Below are 26032 nucleotides of genomic sequence, written 5' to 3'. Positions count from 1 at the left end.
CGTAAACGTACCGAGCGTAACCACTCACGTGTTTTCATAGTGACCCCTCTGAATAGCATTGTCACTGGGGTAAGTTTTATTTTCCCCAGAATACGCCTGTACAGTCGACATCAAAAGTAAATACTTAATGATTTCTAAAATAAATCATTTCAGTAGATGCGAGTGCATTTTGAAACATTCTAAAATTATATTTGATGTTTAATGTAGTTAACAACTGTTTAAATAGTTCAGTGAGGCAGCGTTCCCACTACGCCGGACCGGCAGATCTGCCGAAAACCGGACACCGGACAGAGTGTTCACATTACATCGGATCCCGGAAGAAATTCAGACAGTCCTCAGTTGAATTTGGACCTGCGAGGGGAGCACGAGCGGGGCGAGCGGGGGACAGATACCGGCACAAACTCGTTCACATTACTCCGGGCCCGGTCGTTCTACCGGCAATTCGTAGTGACAAAACGTTCGGTAGAAATGCCGGGCTCGGCAAAAATGCCGGACCCGGGATAATGTGAATAGCTTCATATAAATTGTACAGCCACTAGCTCTTCCGGCAGATTTACCGGCGCGGCAGATCTGCCGGTCCGGCGTAGTGGGAACGCTGCCTTAGAGTGGCCAACAAGTAAAATTTCCTTATAGTAATATGATTGCTAGTTTTATACATAATGCTATGGGATAGTGTGAATCATAATGGAATTATGATTTGGTATAGATTTATTTATTGACACTTTGTGATATATTAATGTTATCATTAAATTTTATTTTATAGTCAGAGTTGTGATAATTTTAACTATTTGTATTAATCAAGGTATTCAGTGAAACTTCAAGGAACTATTGTATGTTTTTGTACTTAAGAGTTTTAAGATAAGTGCAAATGTTCTGGGTGTTATTAGATTATTGAATTATACCTACATACATAAATATGTAGCTAGTCAAACTTATAAATAAATGAAACATTTGCTTCATTAGTATTTGACTATGAATTTAATACATAACTATCAACCTTGGTCAGCAGTACCCGTATCATGAAAAACCGCAGCATATTCTATTCGATAGTCTATTCGAAAGTGCTGTCAACCTGTCAACAACAAAATGGCGGTGTACAGATTTGCGAAAGTTTGACAGCTATCATTCCATAGGTCATTGTCAGAATAATATCATGTACTCTGTGGTCATTCTTTTCGAAACTCATTCGAAAGGTAAAAAGTGTTCGAAAGTGCTGTCAAGTTGACAATAGTCGCACTCGCATTCGATTCTATTCGTTAGTTCGAATTTTCATGATACGGGTACTGTTATAGAGTTTAGCTGCCATGAAGACGTGTTTGCGCAAAAAAAATTGTGACTAAAAATTATTATTTTTACAGGGTGCTAAAAATAGTATAGTAAGCCGAACGAAGCAGAATAAATAATTAATAATTTTCCCAATAAAATGCTCCTCCATAGTATTTTTTTGTGATAGGTTACTTTGACAAGCTGAGTCACCACCTTTTGGCTTACTATACCACTTTTGCAACAGAATGTACATCGTTTATGTTACCAGTTTAATAATGTACTTACGTATAAGTTATATAAGTATTGACATTTATAGTTGAATTTAATTCATGGGCAATGGGAAATAAACACTATTGGAATGCAATTTTAAAACAATATCAGTCTGGCTTGTATCTCAATCCCAGTATTGACTAACAGAACCTTTGTCCTAAAAAATGTTTAATATAATGTTCCTAATTTCTTAAAGAAAACAATTTTGTAGTTTTAATTTATTTTATTTTTAATTATTTATGTGACTATGTTTAAGATGTTCATACAACATTTTTAGTGACAAAAAGTAAAGTGCATATTTGCATTTGTATTATTCTGTAATTGTATATTAGCAAGCTGATAATATATCTGCAAGTATTTTGCATATTTTTATGTTATTTAAAAATATTAGTAAAATAAATGATATCCAAGCAAGTTGGTGTTATTCCTCCTCATTTTCTAAGTTAATGTGACTACCGAATTTTCCATACAAGTGGGCTTTTAGTTCTGCCATCTGTTCTTTTAACTCTTCACACTTTTGTTCCAAATCACTTATTTCTCCTTCCTTTTTTGATTTAGCTTCTTCTAGAGATTTCTGAAAGCAATATTTTTATATAAATTAGAAATTTACTTAAACAATACTTTGTTCCCAATAGCATTAGACAAGAGTTCAAATTAATGCAATAGATAGATGGCCAATAGTGACACTTCATTTTGAATATTGCACAATGTAGATGTTCTAGGGCTCATGAGAGAGCAAGACTGAGTATTGGTTAATATTGTACCTCATTTTGTCCTTTTGTTGGTTGCTATTTGAAATAAACTATAAGTAAGTACATCTCAATGATAGTATATATCTCTCTTTGATTATTAGATAGTCTAATGAATCAATTATTACTTTGGAATGAATGATACTTACTAATGTGTCTTCTACATTCTGACAAATGAAAACTTCCCCAATAAGGTATGGAATAGTTTCACTGTCATCAGCCAGGGCTAGCTCCTCAACTGCTTCTTCAAGATTCTTCATATCATTTTGTTTAACTTTTAATTCATCTTTATAATCGTCTACCTTGGCATTCAATCTTGCAAAACGATTAATTTTTTGCTGATCTTCGAACGAAATGTGAACATCTGAATCCTAAAAAACCAACTGGGATTTAATACAATCTTTACAATGCATGTAAGCGCGATATATCTAACTCAAATACTTACAGGTTGAAAAGTTCCTTTCCCGGAATTAGCCATGGCTGTGTTGTATTGTCTAACCTCAGGAACTCGAAAGGAAAATCGCAAAATTAGATTATCTTCAAAACATAACCTAGCGTAGGTATGACTGAAACGAAACTGTCAGTGTCAGTCATAGAGTATATTATTGTGTCAGTCATAGATTAGAGAGCCATGGTGTCAGTCCAATCCATAGACATTCGTTATTATTTTATGGCTCATTACATCTGCTACTACTTGGCTATTAAAATTTACGTATTTGCCAAAACTGCAAATACGAATTAGCCAAGTGGGGTGGTAGGTAGAATAAGGTAAATGTGGTAACAGTGGTAAATAAATAAGTAAATTTTTCTACTCATCTTATTTTGCAAGGCTGTATAGTAGAAACGAAATCGATTACACATTTTTCATGATGGCAACTTGGAAACTATGGCAAGTGTCTCAGTGTCTGTGTCATTTGGCAACACTTAAAAAAAACTGCACAATAGGAAAAGGACGTGAAAAGGACAAAAGAGAGAAAGTCAGAAAATTTTATTGAAGATTTATCTCTGCTGTGCTGTGCATTTCCACAATCAGTTATAATTATTGTGTTTCTTACGTTACATGTTCACGAAATCATACATCTTGGAGAAAAGGCAAGTGAAGAGTTTGTTGGAATCACCAGATTCTATTAGTAGGTCAACGTTGTGCTTTGAGCGCCATTTTGTGTCAACGGTTGGCACTTTGTGATTCTAGAAGTGGTTCGTCTTGTGCTATAATTAGGCAGAATTATGGCTGAGAATTCAACAAAAGAACCACCTATACAGACGATGAGCGGCATGCCAGCACATCCACCATGGATGTACGGGAATTATCCAAACTACAACTATGGATTCACACCATTTTACGGTCAACAATATTTTAATCAAGTCAGGAACCCGGGGCCACCTGGTAATAATCACAACTCTAATAATCAGTATCCACCAATGCCACCACCTCCTTCTGCTCCGCTTCTTGGTATGTCTCCATTGGACACCAGTCGTCCCTTTTTTAACCAGTCGCCGATTAGATTTAATTTCAACGGAAACAGAAAATCTGCACCAATACCACTTAATGAAAATCCACTCCTCGGCAACACTGGTGGTGGTGCCAAAAAGAAGCGCAAGAAGAATAATAATAACAATAAAATGAATGAAAGCTTCGGTGATGCGTCTAATACATACCCACCCCTTCCTGACCACCCGCCCCCGCTACCCCCGTGCCCGCCCCCGGACGTGCCGGCGCCCCCGCCCCCGCCTCCCTCCGATGTCCCTCTTCCACCACCGTTCATTACTGAAGATATCCCACTTCCCCCTGAAGACTTAGATATTCCAGCAAATGCAGAAACAGAATCTGCTATAAATAAAGATTCAACCGAATTGTTAAAATCTAATTCAATGTGCCAGAACTCAGCAGGCACATGGCCTGAGAGTCTTGAAAGATATATCAAGAGGTGTTACGAAAAATGTAAAACTACATTTGATCGTGACCAGATTGATATATGTCTGAAGGGACGCATTACTGCTGCTGCCAGCAAAGATGAGATCTGGACAAGGAACTGGGATGAAGAGCCCATTCCAAGCGTTCATAGTGAGAGGCATAGTCTGTCAGTCAAACCAGTCCGTGGAACATTGTCCATGTATCAAAAACCTGAGAACAAAAATGATTCACCAAAGGGTAAAGGCAGTGTTAGCAGTCGGTTAGGTGGGCGCAGAAGTTCTCCTAGGCGTAGACGGCAACATTCTAGAAGCAGGTCCAAATCTAGGAGTCCATCTAGGAAAAGGATAAGGTATACTATATTTATAATTAAATTATGTTTTAAATGCAAATAGAAAGTTAAAAAAATATCAATACTAATCATATTTGTCTTATTTTAGCACTTCATCAAATTCAGGAGATGAATCAGAAGAAAGAAGAAGTTTCCGTAATAACAAAGGTAAGAAAAAAGTTACAGATCGTCTTTCGCTGGATGAAAAGAAGCCTCAGAAGAATAACAAGAATGCAAAGAAGAAGGTCCCATGTGGCCAGTTTGTTATGGAGGACACTCATGTCAATGAAGAAAGGTTGCAGAAGCGCGCTCAGAGGTTTGGCGGCGCTACTGTTCCCAGCATTGCAAGTTCCCTGCAAACCAACACCAGGAGAGATGAACCATGCATTAGAAGGCCCATTGTTCAAGACTGTGTGGGAGATTTTGAAATTGATGATGTGCACATAGTTGGAACATGTGCAGATGTTGAGAAATCATTCCTAAGACTCACTAAAGCACCTGAAGCATGTGAAGTCAGACCAGTGGCTGTTCTAAAAAGTTCACTGCGCAATGTTAAAGACAGATGGATAGATAAGCAGGATTACCGGTATGCCTGTGACCAGCTCAAGTCTATAAGACAAGATTTAACTGTAAGTATATTTTTCATTTTTAAAACAATGCTTAACAAGTTGCATGGATTCTGAAAACTTTGTTTCTAGCTAAACACTGTAAATTTAATAATTTTGCAATTGTATTTGCTTTTTACAGGTTCAGGGTATAAGAGACAATTTCACAGTAGAAGTATATGAAACACATGCTCGTATAGCATTGGAGAAGGGTGACCATGAAGAGTTCAATCAATGTCAAACTCAACTTAGAATGCTCTATGATGAGTTACCAGCTTGTACGGCCAACCAGGCTGAGTTCACAGCATACAGGATCCTGTATTACATATTCACCAAGAACTCCTTAGGTAATGGTTTCATTATAATACTTAGCTGTCATAGCTACTCAATGCGATAGTAGCTGTATGTATGTTGTATTTGCTTATTAATTCACCATTTTATGTTTTCAGATTTAACAACCATATTCCAATTTTTATCTGATGAAGACAGAGAAAATGAGTGCATTAAGCATGCACTGCAGACTAGAGGTGCTTGGGCGACAGGGAACTTGCATAAATTCTTCAAACTGTACAAGAATTCTCCTCTCATGGCCGGGTACCTTGTTGACTGGTTCGTCGAGCGGGAGCGCAAGTTGTACTTAAAGTACATCATTAAGGCGTATGTCTTGTTTTATATATTATTCTTTTTATTTTATTCAATTTTAAAGGAAGTCCCGAAGATACCTTGCAGCATGTTGACCTTAGTGTGTGGCTGGCAGAGACCTGCTTGATCCTCGTTTCACCTGTTTCCAGAATATTCATTTATGATTTTTGTGGTGCACACATCTATGATGCACACCTTGGGAGAGGCTTATGTCCAGTGGACTCTTGGGTGATAAACAACTCAATCATACTATTAATAATATTAATATAGCCTGAGGTACACATAATACCTATGCAGTATTAAATACAGCTAACTTAAAATGGACCAGCTACATAAATTTTAATCATTATTCAATTATTAATTTCTCATCAAATCACGGGAATAATTTGTACATATTCAATACTAATTGGGGTAACGTTACTTCATTGCTTGCTTGGTTCTATAAAGCACTGTGTACTAGTTTTTGCTGAGAGACATGTGAGAGTATAGATATCAGTAAAGTGGGTGGTAGAATTTGATGAATGATGTATACAGTGTATTGGTGTATATTTTAATCCATAATTATAGTACATACATACTACTTTATTATAGCATGAACCATGGATATTGAATGAAATGTTACATGACCTATAGGTTATGTAAAATTTCAGTTTAACAGTAACTTTATAATATATTTCATTGAGAGGTAATTGCACTGCATTTCTAAAGGGTATATTTAATCTTATCTCACAGAGTGGTGAATTCTTGCATATTATAATATTTTTTATTGTTGTGATATTTATGGGAATTGCATAGTATTTAAATTAAATTGACTTTTACAATTATTACCTATGCTTCATTATAATTTTTATTTGACTGTGTGTCTAGAATCTAATTTATTTGATTTTTAAAACTTCTAAGCACATGTAGCTCTGCACTATATTCTTCAGATAATTTGTATATCAACTAGTTTGGGTGTGTGTGTCAGCCATGCGCTGGCGGAGTTAAGACTAATGCATTTGTTTATGTTCAGATACAGGCAAGCTGTTCCGGTGGACTTCGTCACTAAGGAGCTGGCGTTCGACTCCCGGGCAAAGGCTCTCGAGTTCCTCAAAACTTTCCCTCTGTCGTATACCGATGACGGCTCTCACATTGATTGCAAGGCCAGCATCTCATGTCTTGCGAACATATAACATTTTCTGTTTGATGAGGATAGAATAAGACTACGGTATTGCGTTTGCGCAATCATGTAATGCCGCATCGTCGCGTCGCAGGTCCGGCTTCAGTTGCAGTTGTCATGGCGCCTGGCTCCTGGTTACATTTTATGTTATCTTACTTTAAAACAGCTTTACTAGGACGAGGTGGCTTCCAATCCAACAATTCACGCAACTATGGTCATGCAGAATACCACCTACTGCAGCGTCGGCCCTGGATCTCGGACACAATGGGCATTACAGCCGAATGCACGCAAGTTAACTATCCGAAGAGGGTGTGAAGATAAAGACTATAGTGATAAATCAGTGTTTAAGTGGACTTTCTGAAAGCAAATTATGAAATGATAGACATTGAATGTAGTTTTAAGTTTCACTCCTTAACATTTTAGTTGTAAATATTGTATATTTGTTTCATTAATGTACTTTTAGCTTCATTGTCAGTGTTATGAAATAGAGTATTCCATAATATGTAAATAATTAATTGGTGTTAATTTAATAAATACTTTTTTTTATTCAATCTCATCTGGTTTAATTTACTATCCCAAATTAGGTAGGTACCAATTAGAGATGCCACGAATATTCGGCAACTATTCGGTATTCGGCCTATTCGGCCAGTTTTTTCAGTATTCGGTATTCGGCCGAATAGTAAGTAGTATTCGGCCGAATACCGAATACTTAAAAAGTTGCAAATATCTTACAAAGAGGAATTAAAAAAAACAATTTAATCGTAACATTTAACTATCAAACAATTATTAATTGCGAAAACCTGAATACATCATCAGAATTTTTAATATTTAAAATTAATTAAAGGCATATTGTAGTGTTGCCCAAATGCAAGAACAAGACGAGACTTAGCCAGTCTTGGTCTTGGTCTTGCGCCAATACACCTGGTCTTGGTCTTGGTCTTGCGCTCCCAGTCTTGGTCTTGGTCTTGGTCTTGCAGCAAGAGTCTTGCAAGTCTTGCAATTACCTATTAGTCTATTACTATTTATTAAAGTTTACTTTTTGATTTTAATAGATATTTTTTTATTCGCTATGTTTATGGTATTAGTCGTAATGCGCATAGGTCCAGTTTTTCATTTTCTTTGATACAGTTTTTTGCATCTCATAGAATTCCTAAGCGTACTTACCTATACACCGAACTGTTACACCTAACTACTCAGTGAAATAGCGCTCTGCAAGACGCAAGAGTCTTGCAGGCTATGTCTTGTTCTTGCTCAAGTCTTGCACGGTCAGTCTTGGTCTTGGTCTTGCTAAAAATACGCGGTCTTGTTCTTGGTCTTGGTCTTGCAAAAACGCAAGAACAAGACCAAGACTGCAAGACCAAGACTGAATTTGGGCAACACTAGCATATTGTGATGAAGAAAGACAAGTTTTTCGGCATTTGTTCGTAAAGACGATTGCGCTTTTTTCATAAAATATACAATACCTGCTACTGAGACACAGGTATTTTTTTAATATAATATATAAGGTTCGGCTACTGATTCGAGTTGGTTGACCACCCGTTGTACGGATCTGCCGTAAGATTAAGAAGAACACTGTTTAAATAAAACTTCAACTTATTTAATTATACTAGATCACCAGCCGAATATTCGGTGGCCGAATATTCGGTATTCGGCTGAGAGCGCCGGCCGAATATTCGGTATTCGGTATTCGGCCAAATCACTATTCGTGGCATCACTAGTACCAATTAAAGTTACAATGGGCAAAGATAGTAAAGTAAGTAAAGATAGTAATCGAAAGGCAAAAAAAAATTGATTAACATTTATTAAATAGCAATAATCCAATTACCTTATACTTATATTATAATTAACTTATTATAGGTTCATTACCCATCTATTAAAATTACCTATATTTTGTATATACAAAATTACATAAAGTGGAATGTTCAGATCTTGAATATTTATAAATTATAAAGATTGCATCAGCTCTGATGTCTGATGTAAGTAAATTAAGGATGGCTGTAAGTTTTTTTGGAGCATTGTTCAACCCATAAACGGCCGTGGCAACTCAAATTATTTTTTCTTTGTTTTTCGCCCTGAACTTAAGGGGTTAAAGTTCAAAACAAGGAGATCCATTATACAATACTATGGCCAAATAGGGGGTGCATTAACTTTAGAAATGCGGAAGGCAAACTTTTCCCGCAAAGAGCTCCGAAACCACGGTGATCCACAGAGAGAGTACAAACAGGATGTAGGAGATGCCCACTTGGTGGCTGTTGGGCAGCTGGTATGGCTGGCCGCCGATCTCGTCCACGTGGAACCCCATGGGGAATATCACCGCGGCCATGCAGAACACCACCACTGAAACAATATGGTGAGTATTTAGTAAGGTAATAAAAACAAAGGAATTAGGAAATAATACTTGGTCTGTGAACTGTCTTAGCAAGCAAACCTGCTCTCCAACATTTCGACTGCAGCAATTAACAACGTCGTAAGTGAAAAATCGCTACTTTACAGTAGAGCCGTTTAAAGTTTTAAATATGACTAAAATAGTTATAAAATTAACATTACTCCATCTATCTTAACAAAATTCGGCATGGTGACTTAGTTTTAAATGTGCCACAAGGTAGTAAGATCAAAAGTTAGTATTTTTAATAGGAAAGGTGAAAAAAGGCACATGTGACTTTATTAACCGTCAAATCCCAGATTAACTTTGTCGGAAGAGTTAGATCCAACAATGTTAACTGGACTTAGTATTGTAAATTTTGTTGGTAGTGGGAGATTCAACAATGTTCACTGAACTTAGTAGGGTAAACATTGGTGAAATTGGCCACCCCCAATAACTGGCCACACAGCTTTTTATTCGCCTAAAATAAGAAACACGATGACAGCACGCCATCTGTTACGGCTTGACACTAACCATTAGTAAGTTGTCGTTCATTTTAGTTCACACTCACTCCGCTTGAAGGATTGGTCTTCAAAATACCCGCAATTTTCTGACAGTCGGCGACAGTGCGTCTGATAAAATGGTTTTGCGCTAAGAAAACGTTAAGCGAAGACATTATTTCGAGAGGCGATATTTTTTGTCCCCAGCTTCTGTGAGTGACTTTAAATAGTGACAACGATAGATTTTGAGCTAAGCAATCATAATTTGTACTGATTTAATCCTTAATTTGATTTTTTATTGCATTTTTCGACTTGGCCAGTTACTGGTTCCAGTTTTATAGTATTTTTAGTAACTGGCCCCCCTATGCCAGTTACCCCAATTTGCTACTTGCAAGTAAATTAACTTAAAATACAGCTTATTACCTTGGTTTTAAATAGCATTTTCTGTGGTATAAATTTTGTAAAAATCGTTCAATATTTAGTAGTAACTGGCATAGGTATTCTAGTGGCCAGTTACTACATGGCCAGTTACTGAGAACTATTTTATGTTTCAGGATATATGCTAAAATCTCTTCAAGATAATGGTGGCCCAGCCCACAAACAGTCTTCACTATTTGGACTGTATCCTCCTCAATATCCGTAGTGGTTAGCAGCGATTCGAATCGGCTCTGTTGTTCTCTTTGGAAGCTGGTGTTGCCATGCCAACTTCAATTTGGTGCAGCGTGGGACGAAAGGCCTGCTTCATCAGTCGTCTTCTCTCCAGCTTGAAGTTGATATTCAGAGTGCCTCCAAGGAGTCGGTGATCACTCCCAGTTTAAAATCTATTGATCACTGAGGCATCTCTGAATATGTGCCGCTTGTCAGTCATAATTAAGTCGATTTAATTTTTCGTCCTACACCATCGGGGCTTGACCATGTTGACTTCCTCCGGGGATGTTTCTCATAGAAAGAATTCATCAAGTATAGCCCATTCTGGTCTGTCTCATTCGAGGAAGTCAACAAGAATTTGCCCTCTCCGATTTCTGCTACTAAAGCCATGGGGTCCTACCCTCAATTCTTTGCATTCTTGTACTCCCACTTTGGCGTTGAAGTCCCCCATCACAATGGTGTATTGGGTCTTAGCAGTACACTTGATAGCCCTAGAGATATCTTCGTAACTATACTGCTTCGACTTCTGTGTCAGAGTGTGTCGAGGTTGGTGCATATACCTGTACGACCTTCAAGGAATCCCTCTCGGTTAGTTTGAGTACAAGGTACGCTACCAGATTCGACACACTACTGATCTCCACTACGTTGCTGACAAGGGTCTTGTTGACAAGAAATCCTACGCCACCTTGGGACAGTTGGTTACCCTCCCGACGGTAGAGCATGTGGCCAGACTTCAGGGCTATCGTGTCCCTCTCTAAGGGTTTCCGATAGCCCTATTCTATTCTATTCTGTGTGGGGGTGTCAGTGACTGCACCTGGCTCCCTCGAATGGAACCTTTGTGGATATCCCCAAGGTCTAAACTGCCTTTCTAAGCTTGGACCATTTTCCACCATGCTGGCATTCCACTGCGGGTTGGTGGGATCACATATCTAGATGTGCAAAATCTAGACATGCAGGTTTCCTCACGATGTTTTCCTTCACCGTAAGAGTGATGGTATACATTGTACTTAAGTTAAAAGAACTAATTGGTACAGTATGTCAGCACCGGGATTCGAACCCGCATCTCTGGCGTGAGAAGCGGGCGCTTACCCGACTGAGCTACCACCGCTCTCCGATAGCCCTAAGATGTACTTATTTTTTTGCCGAGCTCTACCTCGTGTTACACCATCTTCTCGTCCTCTCTCAGTGTCCGTGCGTTGTATGTAGCAAGTTGTATTTTATACAATCTTAAAATTAGTTCAAGAAGAAGCTAAGATTTAAGGATTTGACTTAATATAAACTTGAAATAATTCAATATGATTGTTAATAAAGATTTGCGATGATTTAAAGATAAGAAACTTATTTTTGTCATAATAATATGTGAATTGTGACGTTGTTACACTAATTACATTGAAGGGGTATTAAATTGTAGAAGTATTTTTGTTTTTATATTAAATTTTGTTAGAAAATCCTTCCTTCATTGGAAGGAAACCCGTGCCCCGGCAGGTGGGGACGTAATGATGACGATGAACTGTTTATTTGTTAAGAAATATAAGGTATTTCTCATTATTAAGTGTTAACACATATACTACGTCATAACACATTAATTATATTAGGTTTTTTATAATGTTTGCAGTAGTTATAAGGTTAAAACTTGTCATTTTAGTTAATTATATTAGGTGGCCAGTTACTGCAAAATAAGGGGGCCAGTTACTAAAATTTGTGGCCAGTTACTACACAAAAGTGATAGTTTTCATTTAAATAAAGATATTTAAATAAATAGTTCTTATTGATTATCAAAATGATCAAAAAAACAATCAACAGGATCTAGTGAATCATTAGATATATAAATCACCTAAATCAGATCATGCATTTAGATGGAGCACACACGTAAAGTGGCCAAGGTGCTTAAGTGGCCAGTTACTACCCCTTTTCCCCTACTATAGATTTTGTCGGAAGTGGGAAATCCTGCTATTTTAAGTGGACTTTATATTCTTTACGATGTCATTCGACTGTAGCAATTAACAATGTCGTAACTGACTTTTGGCCATTTTTCAGTTTATTGCACTAGAATGTCATAATATCAATAAGGAAGGTGTTAGGAAAGTTTCAGCTCTTAATTATGAATATTTCCCGATTTTTCTTGTGGAAAAAAGTCGGATCTGTTCATGGCGACCGCTTAACACTGTCGGTAAGTATGTTGCGACACTGTTCCCGGGGCGGGCGAGCGGGACGGCCGGTCGTATCTACCACTTCCCGCCATGTTAGCGGGAGGAGCCCAAGTTGCGTTATACAATTTTATTATGTGGTATTTAAGATCAATTAATTTATAAAAATAATGAAACTATAATGTCTTGCTCTAAATAATGGTAGACTTAGTGTATCAAGGAACGGGTAAAGATCTCAAGACAATGTATGACAGAATTTGAAGATTTGTGTACAAACATGTTCCATTAAAACGGATACAATTAAACAAATATATATTTTTATAGCATCTCACATTAACATGCTTGCTTAATAAAATGTATTTTTTTTTAGCAATTAATATTTTATTAAATTTTCGTATGGAAGTTGTATAAACAGTACTGAACAGGTAACATTGTAGCAAACGGCACATCCAACAGTATTAATTGCGCATTATTTTAATTTTGAGTCGGATGTACCACATCCCACATTGTTACTTGCTTGCGTTTCAAGTACTACTGTTGTATATGGTATTACCGACTTTATTATTTGTTCTTCTTTCCCTTGTGATTGTCGGATATGGAAGAACCGACCTTGTTATTTGTACATAATGTTAAACTATTGAGTTGGATGTGGTACAATGTACCATTATTTTCTGTTAACGTTGTAAAATCTCGACCGGCTCTCTATAAAAGTTAGAGCCCAGCCTCACTAGAACCTCATTGACCGCGTTACCAGCAACGTGTCCAAGCTGTAAGTATTGAAATTTATGGTACCTAACTCACTTGGCGACGGTGTGGCATCGTCGCTAATACCATACATTTCAATATACCTACTGCTTGGATACGTAGTTGCTGATGTGACCATGGCCTAGTAAGGAAGGCCTCTTACTGTAAATTTATTAAGGGCAGATTTTTCAAAAACAGTTAAAAGCTCTGGTATCTGCAAAAATAGTTTACTTTAATTTAACACTCACATCTTTAGAAATCCCATACCTACTCGTAATATTCCAAAGTAGGTAATTCTGTATGGTAAACTGAAAAAAAATGATAATTTGCGTAGGTATGTCCCTTAGACTTTTTTAGCTGGACTGAAGGAGCACGTGGTTCATGATTTCAGGAGCATTGCTTTTACATTCTGTATGTTTATAGGTACCGATATTTTATTATTTATTTGTTGTTTTTTGGATAATAACCGTCAGTAAAATTCCTATTGGATTTGAAGATGAACTAGTGCAGTCACGTGCACTGTAACCTGCAGGTTTCTCGGCCTCTTACTGTACAGCTGCAAGGATACGATTATGCTAGATCTTTAGAGATAACAATAATAAATGACATCAGCGTAGGGAACAACACTCTCATGAACATCCAAACGAGCTTTTTGAGACACTTTCTGACTCCTCATTACAGAGTTCCAGGCTCCAATAAATTTATCTGATTTCTCACGTTCACTTTCAATAACCCCCTTACATCTCTCGTTAACAGGATACCCAAACAATACAAACTCATTCTCTTGCTGTAATCTTTAATTCTCTATCGTGATCTTACACTCAGTCACCGTTTCATCTATTTCAAACATCATTACTTTCGCCTTTCATTCCCTTCATTTTTAAACATCATACCGGAAAATTACTTATTTTTGCAGCTGTTCTACCGACGATGATAGTAAGACTTAATTGTCAGCGTACAGCATGCACTTAAGAAGTAACTTTTCGATTCGCAATCCCCTTTATCATCTTTTATATCCCTAACATAACTTTCTTTAAATAAATGAAACACCCAAGGCAAAGCACACATTAAGCAGGGCTTAACACCCCTGTGAATGCTAAACCAGTCAGTGTAGGCTCTATTTATCCTAACGCAAGCTAAAGTCCCTAAAGGGATCCCAGTGGTCGCGTCAATTGGCTGTCCACTCCATAAACGGACATTGTGTCCCACAAATCATTCCTCCTTACTATAAAAGCATTTCCTAAATCTAAGAAGGCACAGAACTATCTGTGACATTATACGTAGTGATAAGATCGTAATCCACAAATCCCATTCCCTTTCTTCAAATACCATGCCAACACATCCAAGATTTTTTATTCTCTGTCTCCCTATATACCCTTTCAATCAATATTTTTGCATACAGAATCAATGATACTTAAGAGGCTGATGCCACGGTGAATGTTGCGGACCTGGAGAGAGCCTTTGTTTTTATGCAAAGGAACTATGACCGCTCCGTTCCAGTTACCTGGCACTGTACCGCAACACCAGCACTCATTGAGGAGTTGGTGAATCTCAGTTGCAGCCTCTCCCAATGAGCGCCACAACACTCGGTTCTCGGACTTCCTCCTCCAACCGGCTACCCGCCTACGGTCCAGCGGGCAGGAGGGCGTCCCACCCTGCGTCTGTCTGTTCGTGGTCTCCACTCGAGAACTCGTCTACCCCAACTGTTATCGATTCTTCGGCAGATATGACCAGCCCACTGCCACTTCAGCTTGCATATTTTGACAGCTATGTCGGTAACCGTAGTCCTCTGACGAATAACCTAATTTCTGATACGATCTATCAAAGAAACCTCAAGCATAGCTCTCTCCATAGCACGCTGAGCGATTTGAAATCGGTGGACCAGTCCTACCGTCAGTGTCCAGGTCTCTGCAACATACGTCCTCACTGGCAGGACTCACTTTTGTCTTCAGGCTCTGAGGAATGGCCGAGGAGAATATGTGACGAAGTTTCCCGAATTTCCCGTTCTTAGCATGCCTTAAGAAACTGCGATATTCAGTTTTGTGTCTAGAACTATAAGCAGATTATCGTTGCATTATTATAATTGATAACTAAAATTTATCTTAGAAAATAAAAACAAAATAATGGAAAACAAAAATTTTCATGGAAAAATTTATTCAGGAAAGCATAAATCCGACATCGTAAAGAATATAAAGTCCACTTAAAATAGCAGGATTTCCCACTTCCGACAAAATTTTGAGTACTAAGTTCAGTGAACATTGTTGAATCTCCCACTACCAACAAAAATTATAATACCAAGTCCAGTTAACATTGTTGGATCTAACTCTTCCGACAAAGTTAATCTGGGATTTGACGGTTAATAATGTCACATGTGCCTTTTTTCACCTTTCCTATCAAAAATGCTAACTTTTCATCTTACTACCTTGTAGCACATTTAAAACTAAGTCACCATGCCGAATTTGGTTAAGATAGATAGAGTAATGTAAACTTTAGAACTATTTTAGTCATATTTAAAACTTAAAACGGCTCTACTGAAAAGTAGCGGTTTTTCACTTACGACATTGTTAATTGCTACAGTCGAATATTTATGCTTTCCTGAATAAATTTTTCTATGAAAATTGTAGTTTTCCATTATTTTGTTTCTATTTTTCTAAGATTAATTTTAGTTATCAATTATAATAATGCAAAGATCATCTGATTATAGTTTTGATGAACGGGAAATTCGGGAAACTTCGTCACATATTCTCCTCGGCCATTCCTCAGAGCCTGAAGACAAAAGTCTTCAACCAGTGCGTCCTGCCAGTGATGACGTATGGTGCAGACACGTGGACACTGACGGTAGGACTGGTCCACCGATTTAAAGACTCTCAGCGTGCTACGGAGAAAGCTATGCTTGGGGTTTCTCTGATGGATCGTATCAGAAATGAGGTTATCCGTCAGAAGACTAAGGTCACCGACATAGTGGTCAAAATATGGAAGCTGAAGTGGCAGTGGGCTGGTCATATCTGCCGAAGAACTGATAACCGATGGGGTAGAGACGCCTTCCTGTCCGCTGGACTGACGACCTTAGGCGGGTAGGTGGTAGTGGTTGGATGAAGAAGGCCGAGGACCGAGTGTTGTGGTGCTCCTTGGGAGAGAATGCAACGGAGATTTACCAACTCCTCAATGAGTGCAGTCGGCTGTCCCATTTCAAAACACAGTAACCGCCAACTTTAAAAAAAAACGGGTCTTTGATTTATATATTATTTTAGGCGATTCCGCACAAAACTGCATTGTCAGAATATCAAAAAACCGCTTAGAAACGAAAATAAAATTTCTAAAAACCTAGTAACTCCACCCTGCGAAATCAAAAATGCCACGAAAACCATTTCAAAACATAGTAAGAGCCACCAACCATTTTAAAACACAGTAAGTGAAAATGACTTACTAGGTTTTAAAATGGTCAATGGCGCTTACTAGGTTTTGAAATGGTCAGCAAAGGACAATTTTCGTCCGTTAATTTTAGTAAGTCACAAATGGCATACATTATTACTAACACTTTTTTCGAACAAAATATCAGACATTTCAGAACCTGTATCTTTGCACCAATGAGACCTAGAGAGTTGAATTAAAAGTAGAACATAAGTAAATTTTGTCTTCTTTATAAAAGCCATAGAGACCTTTCTCGTCAGAACCTTTCTACTAGCCCTATTTTGCATAAACCAAAAAAAAACATGTTATAAATAAGAGAAAACTGATTTTTAGATAGAAATTTAGGAAATATTGTCTAATTGAAGGCAGCCATAAATAATTTTCATGTTAGAGCCTTCTTAATATGGCTATTTAATTCATTTACATAAAACAAAAAAAAAAACATAAAAATATGCCCGTATTTCAGCTATTACTTATAGTGCCGTCGTGTAAAAGTGCTGCAAAATTGGATTTATAATATGTGAAGGATCCCAAACATATAAAAAATGAAATTATTACGCAATTATTGCAATTTCAATATACTTAACTTGTCTTAAATTACACAATAATGGCTCTTACTAGGTTTTGAAATGGTCAGTGAGGGCGGTTTTAGGGTGAGAAAACCATATAAAACCTAGTAAGTGTTTTCTTTTGTGCATTACAGCAACAATTTTAGTTATATTTAAATGAAATAGTATTGTATGTAAAGCCTAGGTTCTGCCGCTTCTTTTAAGCTTACATTTGTTCAGATATCTGTCATAGTTTTACCAGGGCATTGAAATGAAGGGACAAAAATGTTTTTTGGCTCTCCTGAACATTTTGTCTCATGGCTGTTACTGTGTTTTAAAATGGGACAGCCGTGCTGGTGTTGCGGTACAGTGCCAGGTGACTGGAGCGGAGCGGTCATAGTTCCTTTTCATAAAGACAAAGGCTCACTCCAGGTCCGCAATATTCACCGTGGCATCAGACTCTTAAGTATTGTTGATTCTGTATGCAAAAATATTGATTGAAAGGGTAGATAGGGGGACAGAGAAGAAAAAATCTTGGATGTGTGGGAATGGTATTTGAAGAAAGGGAATGGGATTTGTGGATCACGATCTGTTCACTACGAAATATCACAGAAAGGTCCTGGCTTAAGAGTTCTGTGTCTTCTTAGATTTAGGAAAGGCTTTTATAGTAAGGAGGAATGATTTGTGGGACACAATGTCCGTTCATGGCGTGGACAGCCAATTCATGCGGTGACTGGGATCCTTTTAGGGACTTATGCTTGCGTTAGGATAAAAAGAGCCTACACTGACTGGTTTAGCATCCATAGGGGTGTTAAGCCCTGCTTCATGTGTGCTTCGCCTTGGCTGTTTAATCTATTTACTTGCTTGACAGTTGTAGGGTATGTTAGGGATATAAAAGATGATAAAAGAGGATTGCGAATCGGAAAGTTACTTCTTAAGTGTACGCTATATGCTGACAATTAAGGCTTACTATCATCGTCGGCAGAACAGCTGCAACAATAAGTAACTCTCCGGTATGGTTGTTTAAAAATGAAGGAAATGAAAGGCGAAAGTAATGATGTTTGAAAGAGTAGAAAAAGTGGGAAATCAGATAAATTTATTGAAGCCCAGAACTCTGTCATGAGGAGTCAGAAAGTGTCTCAAAAAGCTCGTTTAGATGTTCATGAGAGAGTGTTGTTCCCTACGCTGATGTAATTTATTATTTTTATCACTAAGGATGTAAACTACGGTGCGTAGGCTATAGGGAAACCCAGGATTTGTAAACAAATAAAAACGTGTATTTTCGGAGCTAGGCTATTTACAACACAAAAACAAACCAAAAAGCAACTCTTTGACAGTTAAAAAATAAAGAAAAGTATATAAAAAGGAGGCCGTTATTATTAGGAGATCCTGTCGGTAACAAAGGATCTAGCATATCTTGCAGCTGTACAGTAAGAGGCCGAGAAACCTGCAGCTTACAGTGCACGTGTCTGCACTAGTTCATCTTCAAATCCATTAGGAATTTTATGGACGGTTGTTATCCGAAAAACAACAAATAAATAATAAAATGTTGGTACCTATAAACATATAGAATGGTCCTGAAATCCTTAACAAAGTGGTTAAACTTTTTCAGTTGGACTGAAGCCAACTGAAAAAGTTTGACTAAGGGACATATCTTTGCAAATAAACTTTTTTTTCAGTTTACCATACTGAATTACCTACTCTGGAATGTTATGTATGGGATATCGAAAGATGTGAGTGTTAAATGAAAGTAAAATATTTTTGCAGATACCAGAGCTTTTAACTGTTTTTGAAAAATCTGCCTTTTACTGTAAAGTTATTAAACTTTACAGTCAGAGGCCTCCCTCGCATGGTCACATCAGCAACTACGTATCCAAGCAGTTCATATGGATATGTATGGTATTAGCGACGATGCAATACCGTCGCCAAGTGAGTTAGGTACCATACATTTCAATGCTTACAGCTTGGATAAATTGCTGGTAGCAATCAATGAGGTTCTAGTGAGGCTGGGCTCTAACTTTTACAGAGCGCCTATGGGGATTTTACAACGTTTACAGAAAATAATGTTACATTGTACCACATCCAACTCAACTGTTTAACATTATGTACAAATAACAAGGTTGGTTCTTCCATATCCGACAATCACAAGGGAAAGAAGAACAAATAATAAAGTCGGTAATACCATATACAACAGTAGTACTTGAAACGCAAGCAAGTAATAATGTGGGATGTGGTACATCCGACCCAAAATTAAAATTATGCGCCGTTAATACTGTTGGATGTGCCATTTGCTACAATGTTACCTGTTCAGTACAGTTTATACACCTTCCATACGAAAATTTTATTAAAATATTAAATTTGAGAAAAATACTCTGTATTAAGCAAGCATGTTAATGTGAGATAATATAAAAATATATATTTGTTTAATTGCATCCTTTTTAATGGAACATGTTTGTACACAAGTGTTAAATTTCTGTCATATATTGTCTTGAAATCTTTACCCGTTTCTTGATACACTAAGTCTGCCATTATTTAGAGCCAGACATTATAGTTTCAATATTTTTATAAATTAATTGGTCTTAAAGACCACATAATAAAATTGTATCACGCAACTTGGTTTCCTCCCGCTAACATGGCGGGAAGTGGTAGATACGACCGGCCGCCCCGCTCGCCCGCCCCGGGAACAGTGCCGCAACATTCTTACCGACAGTGTTAAGCGGTCGCCATGAACAGATCCGACTTTTTTCCACAAGAAAAATCGGGAAATATTCATAATTAAGAGCTGAAACTTTCCTAACACCTTCCTTATTGATATTATGACCTTCTAGTGCAATAAACTGAAAAATGCCCAAAAGTCAGTTACGACATTGTTAATTGCTACAGTCGATTTATTTGATATTTTGTTCAAATAGTGATATTTGTGAAAACAAACAGTGCTAAAGTGTTTATTAGTGTCTGAAAACTGTGTGATAGTGTTATCTCCAAACGAAACTTTAGGGTTAAAGCAAAATAGTGCTCACAAAATCTCAATTCACATCTTAGTCACTAAAATATTTGAACTTTTTTTCCAAGTACCCTCAAATATTTTTTTACATAATGTCATTCCTCAGAACAATAACTTTAATATTCTGTGGACATGTCAGTGAAAATTAGGTGCTCTCATTGTGTTACCACATCATAATGATGCAGCATTCCCCGCCGAAAAAGACCTTACTGGTGGAAGATCATAACACCAGCAGGGAAAATGATACCAGTGCAAAAAACATTACAACAAAAAATTCTATGCCGGTTTTTAAACCATCATCTGAAAATGTACCCCCTCAAGTAGATCTGTATACCAAAGTCAACCTTGATCCAGAGAACCAAACATCAACCAACGAAAATGATTGGCAAACCATACCCATCCTCCGCAATAGATATAAACGGAAGAAGCTCAACCAAACTCCATCTCCGGACAAGGAATTGCAGCTAGAGAATCGATATTCACCACTTAAAATAGATGATAATTCTAAACAACACACCAAGGCTAAACCCAATGTGAAAAAACCCCCACCAATCATACTTTATGGTATTCAGAATATCACTAAACTCAATGAGCTCATTGATGGAGTGTTACAAAAAACACAATACAATTATAAAATTGTTACTAAAAATCAGTTACGCATCAACTGCAGTGACATTGATTCCTACAAGAAGCTCCTAGACCTAGTTAGGGAAAAGGAACTTATAGGACACACATTCACACAAAAAGATCAAAGACCATATCGTATTGTGATAAAAAATCTCCACCCATCTACACCAATTGAATCGATTAAAGAAGCTATCGAGAGCACTGGTAATAAAGTGAAAGGTGAAATTATCAATGCTAGATCTGGTTTAGATAAAACTCCATTATTCACATGGTTTGTAAACCTTGAGCCAAGTCCCAACAATAGTGATGTGAAGAAGCTGAAATACATCTACCATACCAGCATTACCATAGAAGACCCAATCCATAAGAAAGTTATACCACAATGTAAGCGATGTCAACAATATGGACATACAAGAAACAACTGCATGCGTCCCTATCGCTGCGTCAAGTGTGCAGAAAATCACAGTACTACAGACTGCCCAATTAAAGATAGAAACACGCCAGCTATATGCGCCCTCTGCCTTCAAGACCACCCTGCTAACTACAAGGGCTGTAAAGTATTCTTGCAATACAACAACGCAAAACTACTGTGAAACCACACCAAAAAAATAGTGATAAATCACACGATACCCAGGCTCCAAAAATACCAGCTAGTACCTACAACATTCCAGCTCCGAGTAAGAGTGAGAAACCACGCCGCACCTACGCATCAATAGCAGCCAATAAAGACGAAGAAAACACCCCAACAAAACTAGAAGAAATTCTCTCCAAACAAGCTGAAAAGCTAGACAAACTACTGGACCAGATGGGCTCGTTGATGAGTCTACTGACCATGCTAGTTACAAAACTAATCAATTAATGTCGTCTTTAATAATAGCAACTTGGAACGCAAATGGACTATCAAACAGGCAACAAGAAGTTGATGTTCTGATGAAAATGCACCATTTGGATATATTATTAATATCTGAGTCACGCCTAACAGAAAGTTCTCGAACTGATATATCTGGCTACCATACCTACCTAACAGCTCACCCAGATGACACGGGGCATGCAGGAACTGCTATTATAGTAAGGAACAACATTAAGCATCAATTACTGCCTAATTATCGAACAGCTCAGATACAAGCTACATCTATAGCGATTGAAGATCAATGGGGGCAGCTTACGGTGTCATCTATATATTGCCCACCAAAGAAAAATAGACAACCAGATCTGTCAGACACAGACTTTGACCAGTTTTTCCGGTCGCTAGGGAACAGATATATCGTAGGTGGAGACTGGAATGCAAAAAACATTCACTGGGGTTCAAGACTTACGCTAACAAGAGGAAGAAACCTAAAAAATAGTTTAGACCGAAACAAATTAACTGTTCTAACAACCTGCCAACCTACCTATTGGCCTACTGACCCGAATAAACTCCCGGATCTTCTGGACTTCTTTGTATATAAAGGCATCTCAACCTACTACCTAAAAGTTGAAGGATGCTATGACAGCTCTTCGGATCATACACCTGTAATAACAACAATAAGCACATCTGTTATAGAAAAAGCAAAATGCCCTTATTTATGCAATCACAAAACAGATTGGGACTCGTATCGCCAATACCTAGAAGATCGCAACAACCTCAACATTCCTTTAAAAACCGAAGAGGATATCGAAACTGCAGCTAACTATCTGACTCAAATAATTCAAAAGTCAGCTTGGCTAAACACTCCAGGCATTAGAGATCCCATAAAAAATCACAGTCGGTACAACATACCTCAAGAAGTAAGGAAAAAGGTACTGGAAAAAAGACGACTCCGTAGGCAATGGCAGACCAGCAGACATCCAGAGCACAAAAAGGCTTTTAACAAAGCTGCAGCTGAATTAAAGGACTTCCTAGTTGAAATAGAGAATGATACCCTCCAACAAAAATTAGAGTCCTTAAACCCAATGTGCGATAATGAATATTCCTTATGGAAAACTGTTAAAACCACACTAAAGCCCCAACTTGCTCAGTACCCACTAAAAACCGAAGACGGAAGTTGGGCGAGGACAGACACAGAGAGAGCTGAAGCTTACGCGGCGTTTCTGAAAAATGTGTTCAAACCTAATGAAGACCTCACATCAGACACTGTAGATGAAGAAGTCAAAAACTATCTAGAAAGTGATCTCCAACTCAGTCCACCTTTAGCTGCCTGTACCCCTTCTGAAGTACGTAGAACAATTCAGAATCTACAATTAAAGAAGGCGCCAGGTTTTGACCTTATAACCGCTGAAGTACTAAGACAACTACCAAAGAAAGTCATAACTCTCATAACTATTGTTTTCAATAGCATACTGAGAACTGGTTATTTTCCGAACATCTGGAAAGTGTCCCAAATAACAATGGTGCTCAAAGCGGGAAAACCCCCACATCTTACGTCTTCCTACCGACCAATCAGTCTGCTACCAGTGCTCTCAAAAGTCTTCGAGAAGGTACTTTCTGTGCGGCTAAAAGCTTGCATGACAGAGAAGAAACTAATACCAGAACATCAATTCGGATTCAGAAGCAATCACTCAACAGTGGAACAAGTACACAGAGTTTGTGAAAAAGTAAGAAACGCCCTGGAAAAAAAGCTTTATTGCTGTGGAGTATTTCTGGATGTACAACAGGCGTTTGATAAAGTTTGGCATAATGGCCTACTTTATAAAATAAAGAAAACTCTACCTCATAACATGTTCCTACTCCTGAAATCATATATTGAACACAGGTCATTTTATGTCAAAATAAACGACTCTGTTTCCGACATGTATGATATACAAGCGGGGGTACCGCAAGGATCAGTCCTTGGGCCGACATTGTATATTATTTATACCAGCGATGTTCCTGTGTCAGAAACAGTGATGACTGCAACATTTGCAGACGATACTGCTGTACTTGCTTCAAGTGGCAGTCCAGAGCAAGCATCAGCGACCTTGCAAACACACCTCAACAAGATATATGATTGGATGAAGTGTTGGAAGATCAAAGCTAGTGCAGCAAAATCCAATCATATCACTTTCACCCTAAGAAGGAAAGATTGTCCGGAGGTCAAATTTGGGAATGAGCCTTTACCACATAAAGATTCAGTCGAGTACCTAGGGTTTCACCTTGACCGGAGGCAAACTTGGAAAAAGCACATACAGAAAAAACGTGATGAGCTGAACTACCGTTTTAGATCACTCCAATGGCTGCTCGGCCCGCAGTCAAGACTGTCACTGAACAATAAACTGCTTATTTACAAGTCTATTTTAAAACCCGTCTGGACTTATGGTATACAGTTGTGGGGTACAGCAAAAAACAGCAACATTGAAATACTGCAAAGATTCCAAAATAATGCACTGAGGACCATAGCAAGAGCTCCCTGGTTTACAAAAACGGATGAAGTACATGCTTACCTAGAAATTCCTACTGTGAAAGAGGAAGTTAAGCATCTCACAAAAGCCTACAGAGACAGGGTAACAAATCATGAAAATGAGCTGGCGCGATGTCTAACACAGACAGAAATGACCCGTCGCCTGAAACGAAGCCACATCTGGGACAATTATTCAGTAGAATAAATCTGAATAAATTTCAATGAAGGACAGCCTATCAATGGAGAGGCCAGTTCTGCAAGTGACTCTACCGCTCAAAAGAACTGCTTATGGTCCAACGACTGATTGCATGTTAGAAAAATCAAGGAACAAAAAAAGGAAATAATAACTAAGTTGCCATGAGAACATCCCATTGTTTAAGTAGTAGGAAATACTTTGCTATTACTGTTGTAGAGAACTTTCATATCAACACAACCCATCACATCCATCTATTGCTGGGGCACTGGTCTCCTTCCAATGAAGAAAGGCTTTTAGGCCTATTCCACCATGCAGGCCTAGTTGAGAACTTTAACCTTAAAGAATGATGCAGGTGTAAAAAACATACAAAAAATATTGCTAAATAATGTACTCACTTGCAGCAAAACCAACCCATCTTGCATATGGGATAACATTTCTGTCGAAGTGACTTGAAGCCAACAGGATAACTGTGGTTGTAATACAGATGCAGCCTATGAATATACAGATCAAGGCTAACAACCACTCGGGCTGAAGGTCAGGTGTGAAGCAAACTTGAGGCCTGTCATACAACGATATGCAAGACCACATCAGACCTAGACGAGTGTCACCTGAAATAAGTGAGAAATGATTGTAATTTTCTGTAACTTTCATTAGTTAATAGTAATGGAAGTTACAGAAAAATGTGGCCTTCTAATCAATAAGTTTGTAGTGAAATAAGCAATTTATATTAGAATGTGTAAATCCAGTAACAGTAGGAGTTTTCGAAGTATCTATTAATGGAATGACAACATAATTTATATGTTTTAAAGTAAATAAACTTGTGCATTTTGCCTAAATATAAATATTTACCTCCCACATCTGTAATAATCCAGTCAGGCATCGCTAAGCTGACTATAGCGAAAACATCTGCAGCCATAAAAAGCGTACCAGAAATAACAGTTAGTTTGTCCATTTTGCTTGGTTTATTAGTATTTTAATTGAGACTTTTAAACATCGACATTTTATTTATTTTCATTAGAAGAAATTTCGCGAGATTTACTGTCAGTGTCACTACAACTACCTACATTGTTGACATTGACACAAGACAATGTTGACATTGACACATGACAATGTTGACCACAGAATATGAATCGCTCGGAGAACGGTATCGTAGCTAGAAAAAGTTTAGCATCGAATAACTGAAGCTCAATAACGTTTATGCAGTTAATAATATTCCTTATTGTGATGCAATCGCAATCCCGAGACACAGACACGAACACGAACACGATATCCTAACTATTGGTGGCTGTGGAGTCCGGCTACAGAACTATGAAGCTGAAAAAGCGCGGAAAATTAAAATGTCCTGCGATATAAGATCTCATACACATAATCATGATACGATGTCTCGTCGTGAAAACATCACCTTCACTTCACTCTAGCAGGTGTTCAATGGAAGAGAGCGAGAAAGTGGCATGACGACTACTAGTATTTTTAGGGTTCCGTACCTTAAAAGGAAAAAAGGAACCCTTATAGGATCACTTGTTGTCCGTCCGTCTGTCTGTCCGTCTGTCACCGC

The 26032-nt window shown here is 37.9% G+C and overlaps 3 protein-coding genes across 3 annotated transcripts; 1 reads left to right on the top strand and 2 right to left on the bottom strand.

Moving 5' to 3' along the window:
- Positions 1-1744: 1744 nt before the first annotated feature.
- On the bottom strand, positions 1745-2889 carry LOC105384736 (probable prefoldin subunit 4). The gene is made up of 3 exons (XM_011555012.3): positions 2731-2889; positions 2435-2656; positions 1745-2110 (listed from the first exon to the last, which is right to left on the bottom strand). The coding sequence occupies exons 1-3, from the start codon at positions 2761-2763 to the stop codon at positions 1958-1960; spliced, it is 408 nt and encodes a 135-aa protein (XP_011553314.1). The 5' UTR covers positions 2764-2889; the 3' UTR covers positions 1745-1957.
- A 332-nt stretch (positions 2890-3221) lies between these two features.
- LOC105395904 (leukocyte receptor cluster member 8 homolog) lies at positions 3222-7485 on the top strand. Its single transcript, XM_011567884.3, has 5 exons — positions 3222-4549; positions 4638-5157; positions 5276-5480; positions 5583-5790; positions 6788-7485. Exons 1-5 carry the CDS (start codon positions 3513-3515, stop codon positions 6945-6947), a joined length of 2130 nt encoding a protein of 709 aa, XP_011566186.3. The 5' UTR covers positions 3222-3512; the 3' UTR covers positions 6948-7485.
- Positions 7486-8720: 1235 nt separating this feature from the next.
- Positions 8721-25508, bottom strand: LOC105395903 (uncharacterized protein C16orf52 homolog A). Its single transcript, XM_011567883.3, has 3 exons — positions 25327-25508; positions 24873-25085; positions 8721-9271 (listed from the first exon to the last, which is right to left on the bottom strand). Exons 1-3 carry the CDS (start codon positions 25427-25429, stop codon positions 9084-9086), a joined length of 504 nt encoding a protein of 167 aa, XP_011566185.1. The 5' UTR covers positions 25430-25508; the 3' UTR covers positions 8721-9083.
- Positions 25509-26032: the final 524 nt, after the last annotated feature.

This window comes from Plutella xylostella, chromosome 29 (assembly GCF_932276165.1).
Source record: "Plutella xylostella chromosome 29, ilPluXylo3.1, whole genome shotgun sequence".
Lineage (NCBI taxonomy): Eukaryota > Metazoa > Arthropoda > Insecta > Lepidoptera > Plutellidae > Plutella > Plutella xylostella.
Note: the sequence above shows the minus strand (reverse complement) of the source record. Positions and strands in the feature narration are given on the sequence as shown.

Bases quoted from the DNA above. Each gene is read 5' to 3' on its own strand.
- LOC105384736 (XM_011555012.3), bottom strand. From the start codon at position 2,763: ATGGCTAATTCCGGGAAAGGAACTTTTCAACCT. The intron at 2,657-2,730 runs GTAAGTATTTGA...TTGGTTTTTTAG, and splicing joins GGAAAGGAACTTTTCAACCT to GATTCAGATGTTCACATTTC. The intron at 2,111-2,434 runs GTAAGTATCATT...TATTGCTTTCAG, and splicing joins AGAATGTAGAAGACACATTA to AAATCTCTAGAAGAAGCTAA.
- LOC105395904 (XM_011567884.3), top strand. From the start codon at position 3,513: ATGGCTGAGAATTCAACAAAAGAACCACCTATACAGACGATGAGCGGC. The intron at 5,481-5,582 runs GTAATGGTTTCA...TTATGTTTTCAG, and splicing joins ATTCACCAAGAACTCCTTAG to ATTTAACAACCATATTCCAA. The intron at 5,791-6,787 runs GTATGTCTTGTT...GTTTATGTTCAG, and splicing joins TTAAAGTACATCATTAAGGC to ATACAGGCAAGCTGTTCCGG.
- LOC105395903 (XM_011567883.3), bottom strand. From the start codon at position 25,429: ATGGACAAACTAACTGTTATTTCTGGTACGCTTTTTATGGCTGCAGAT. The intron at 25,086-25,326 runs GTAAATATTTAT...CACTTATTTCAG, and splicing joins GATTATTACAGATGTGGGAG to GTGACACTCGTCTAGGTCTG. The intron at 9,272-24,872 runs GTGAGTACATTA...ATATTGTTTCAG, and splicing joins ATGGGTTGGTTTTGCTGCAA to TGGTGGTGTTCTGCATGGCC.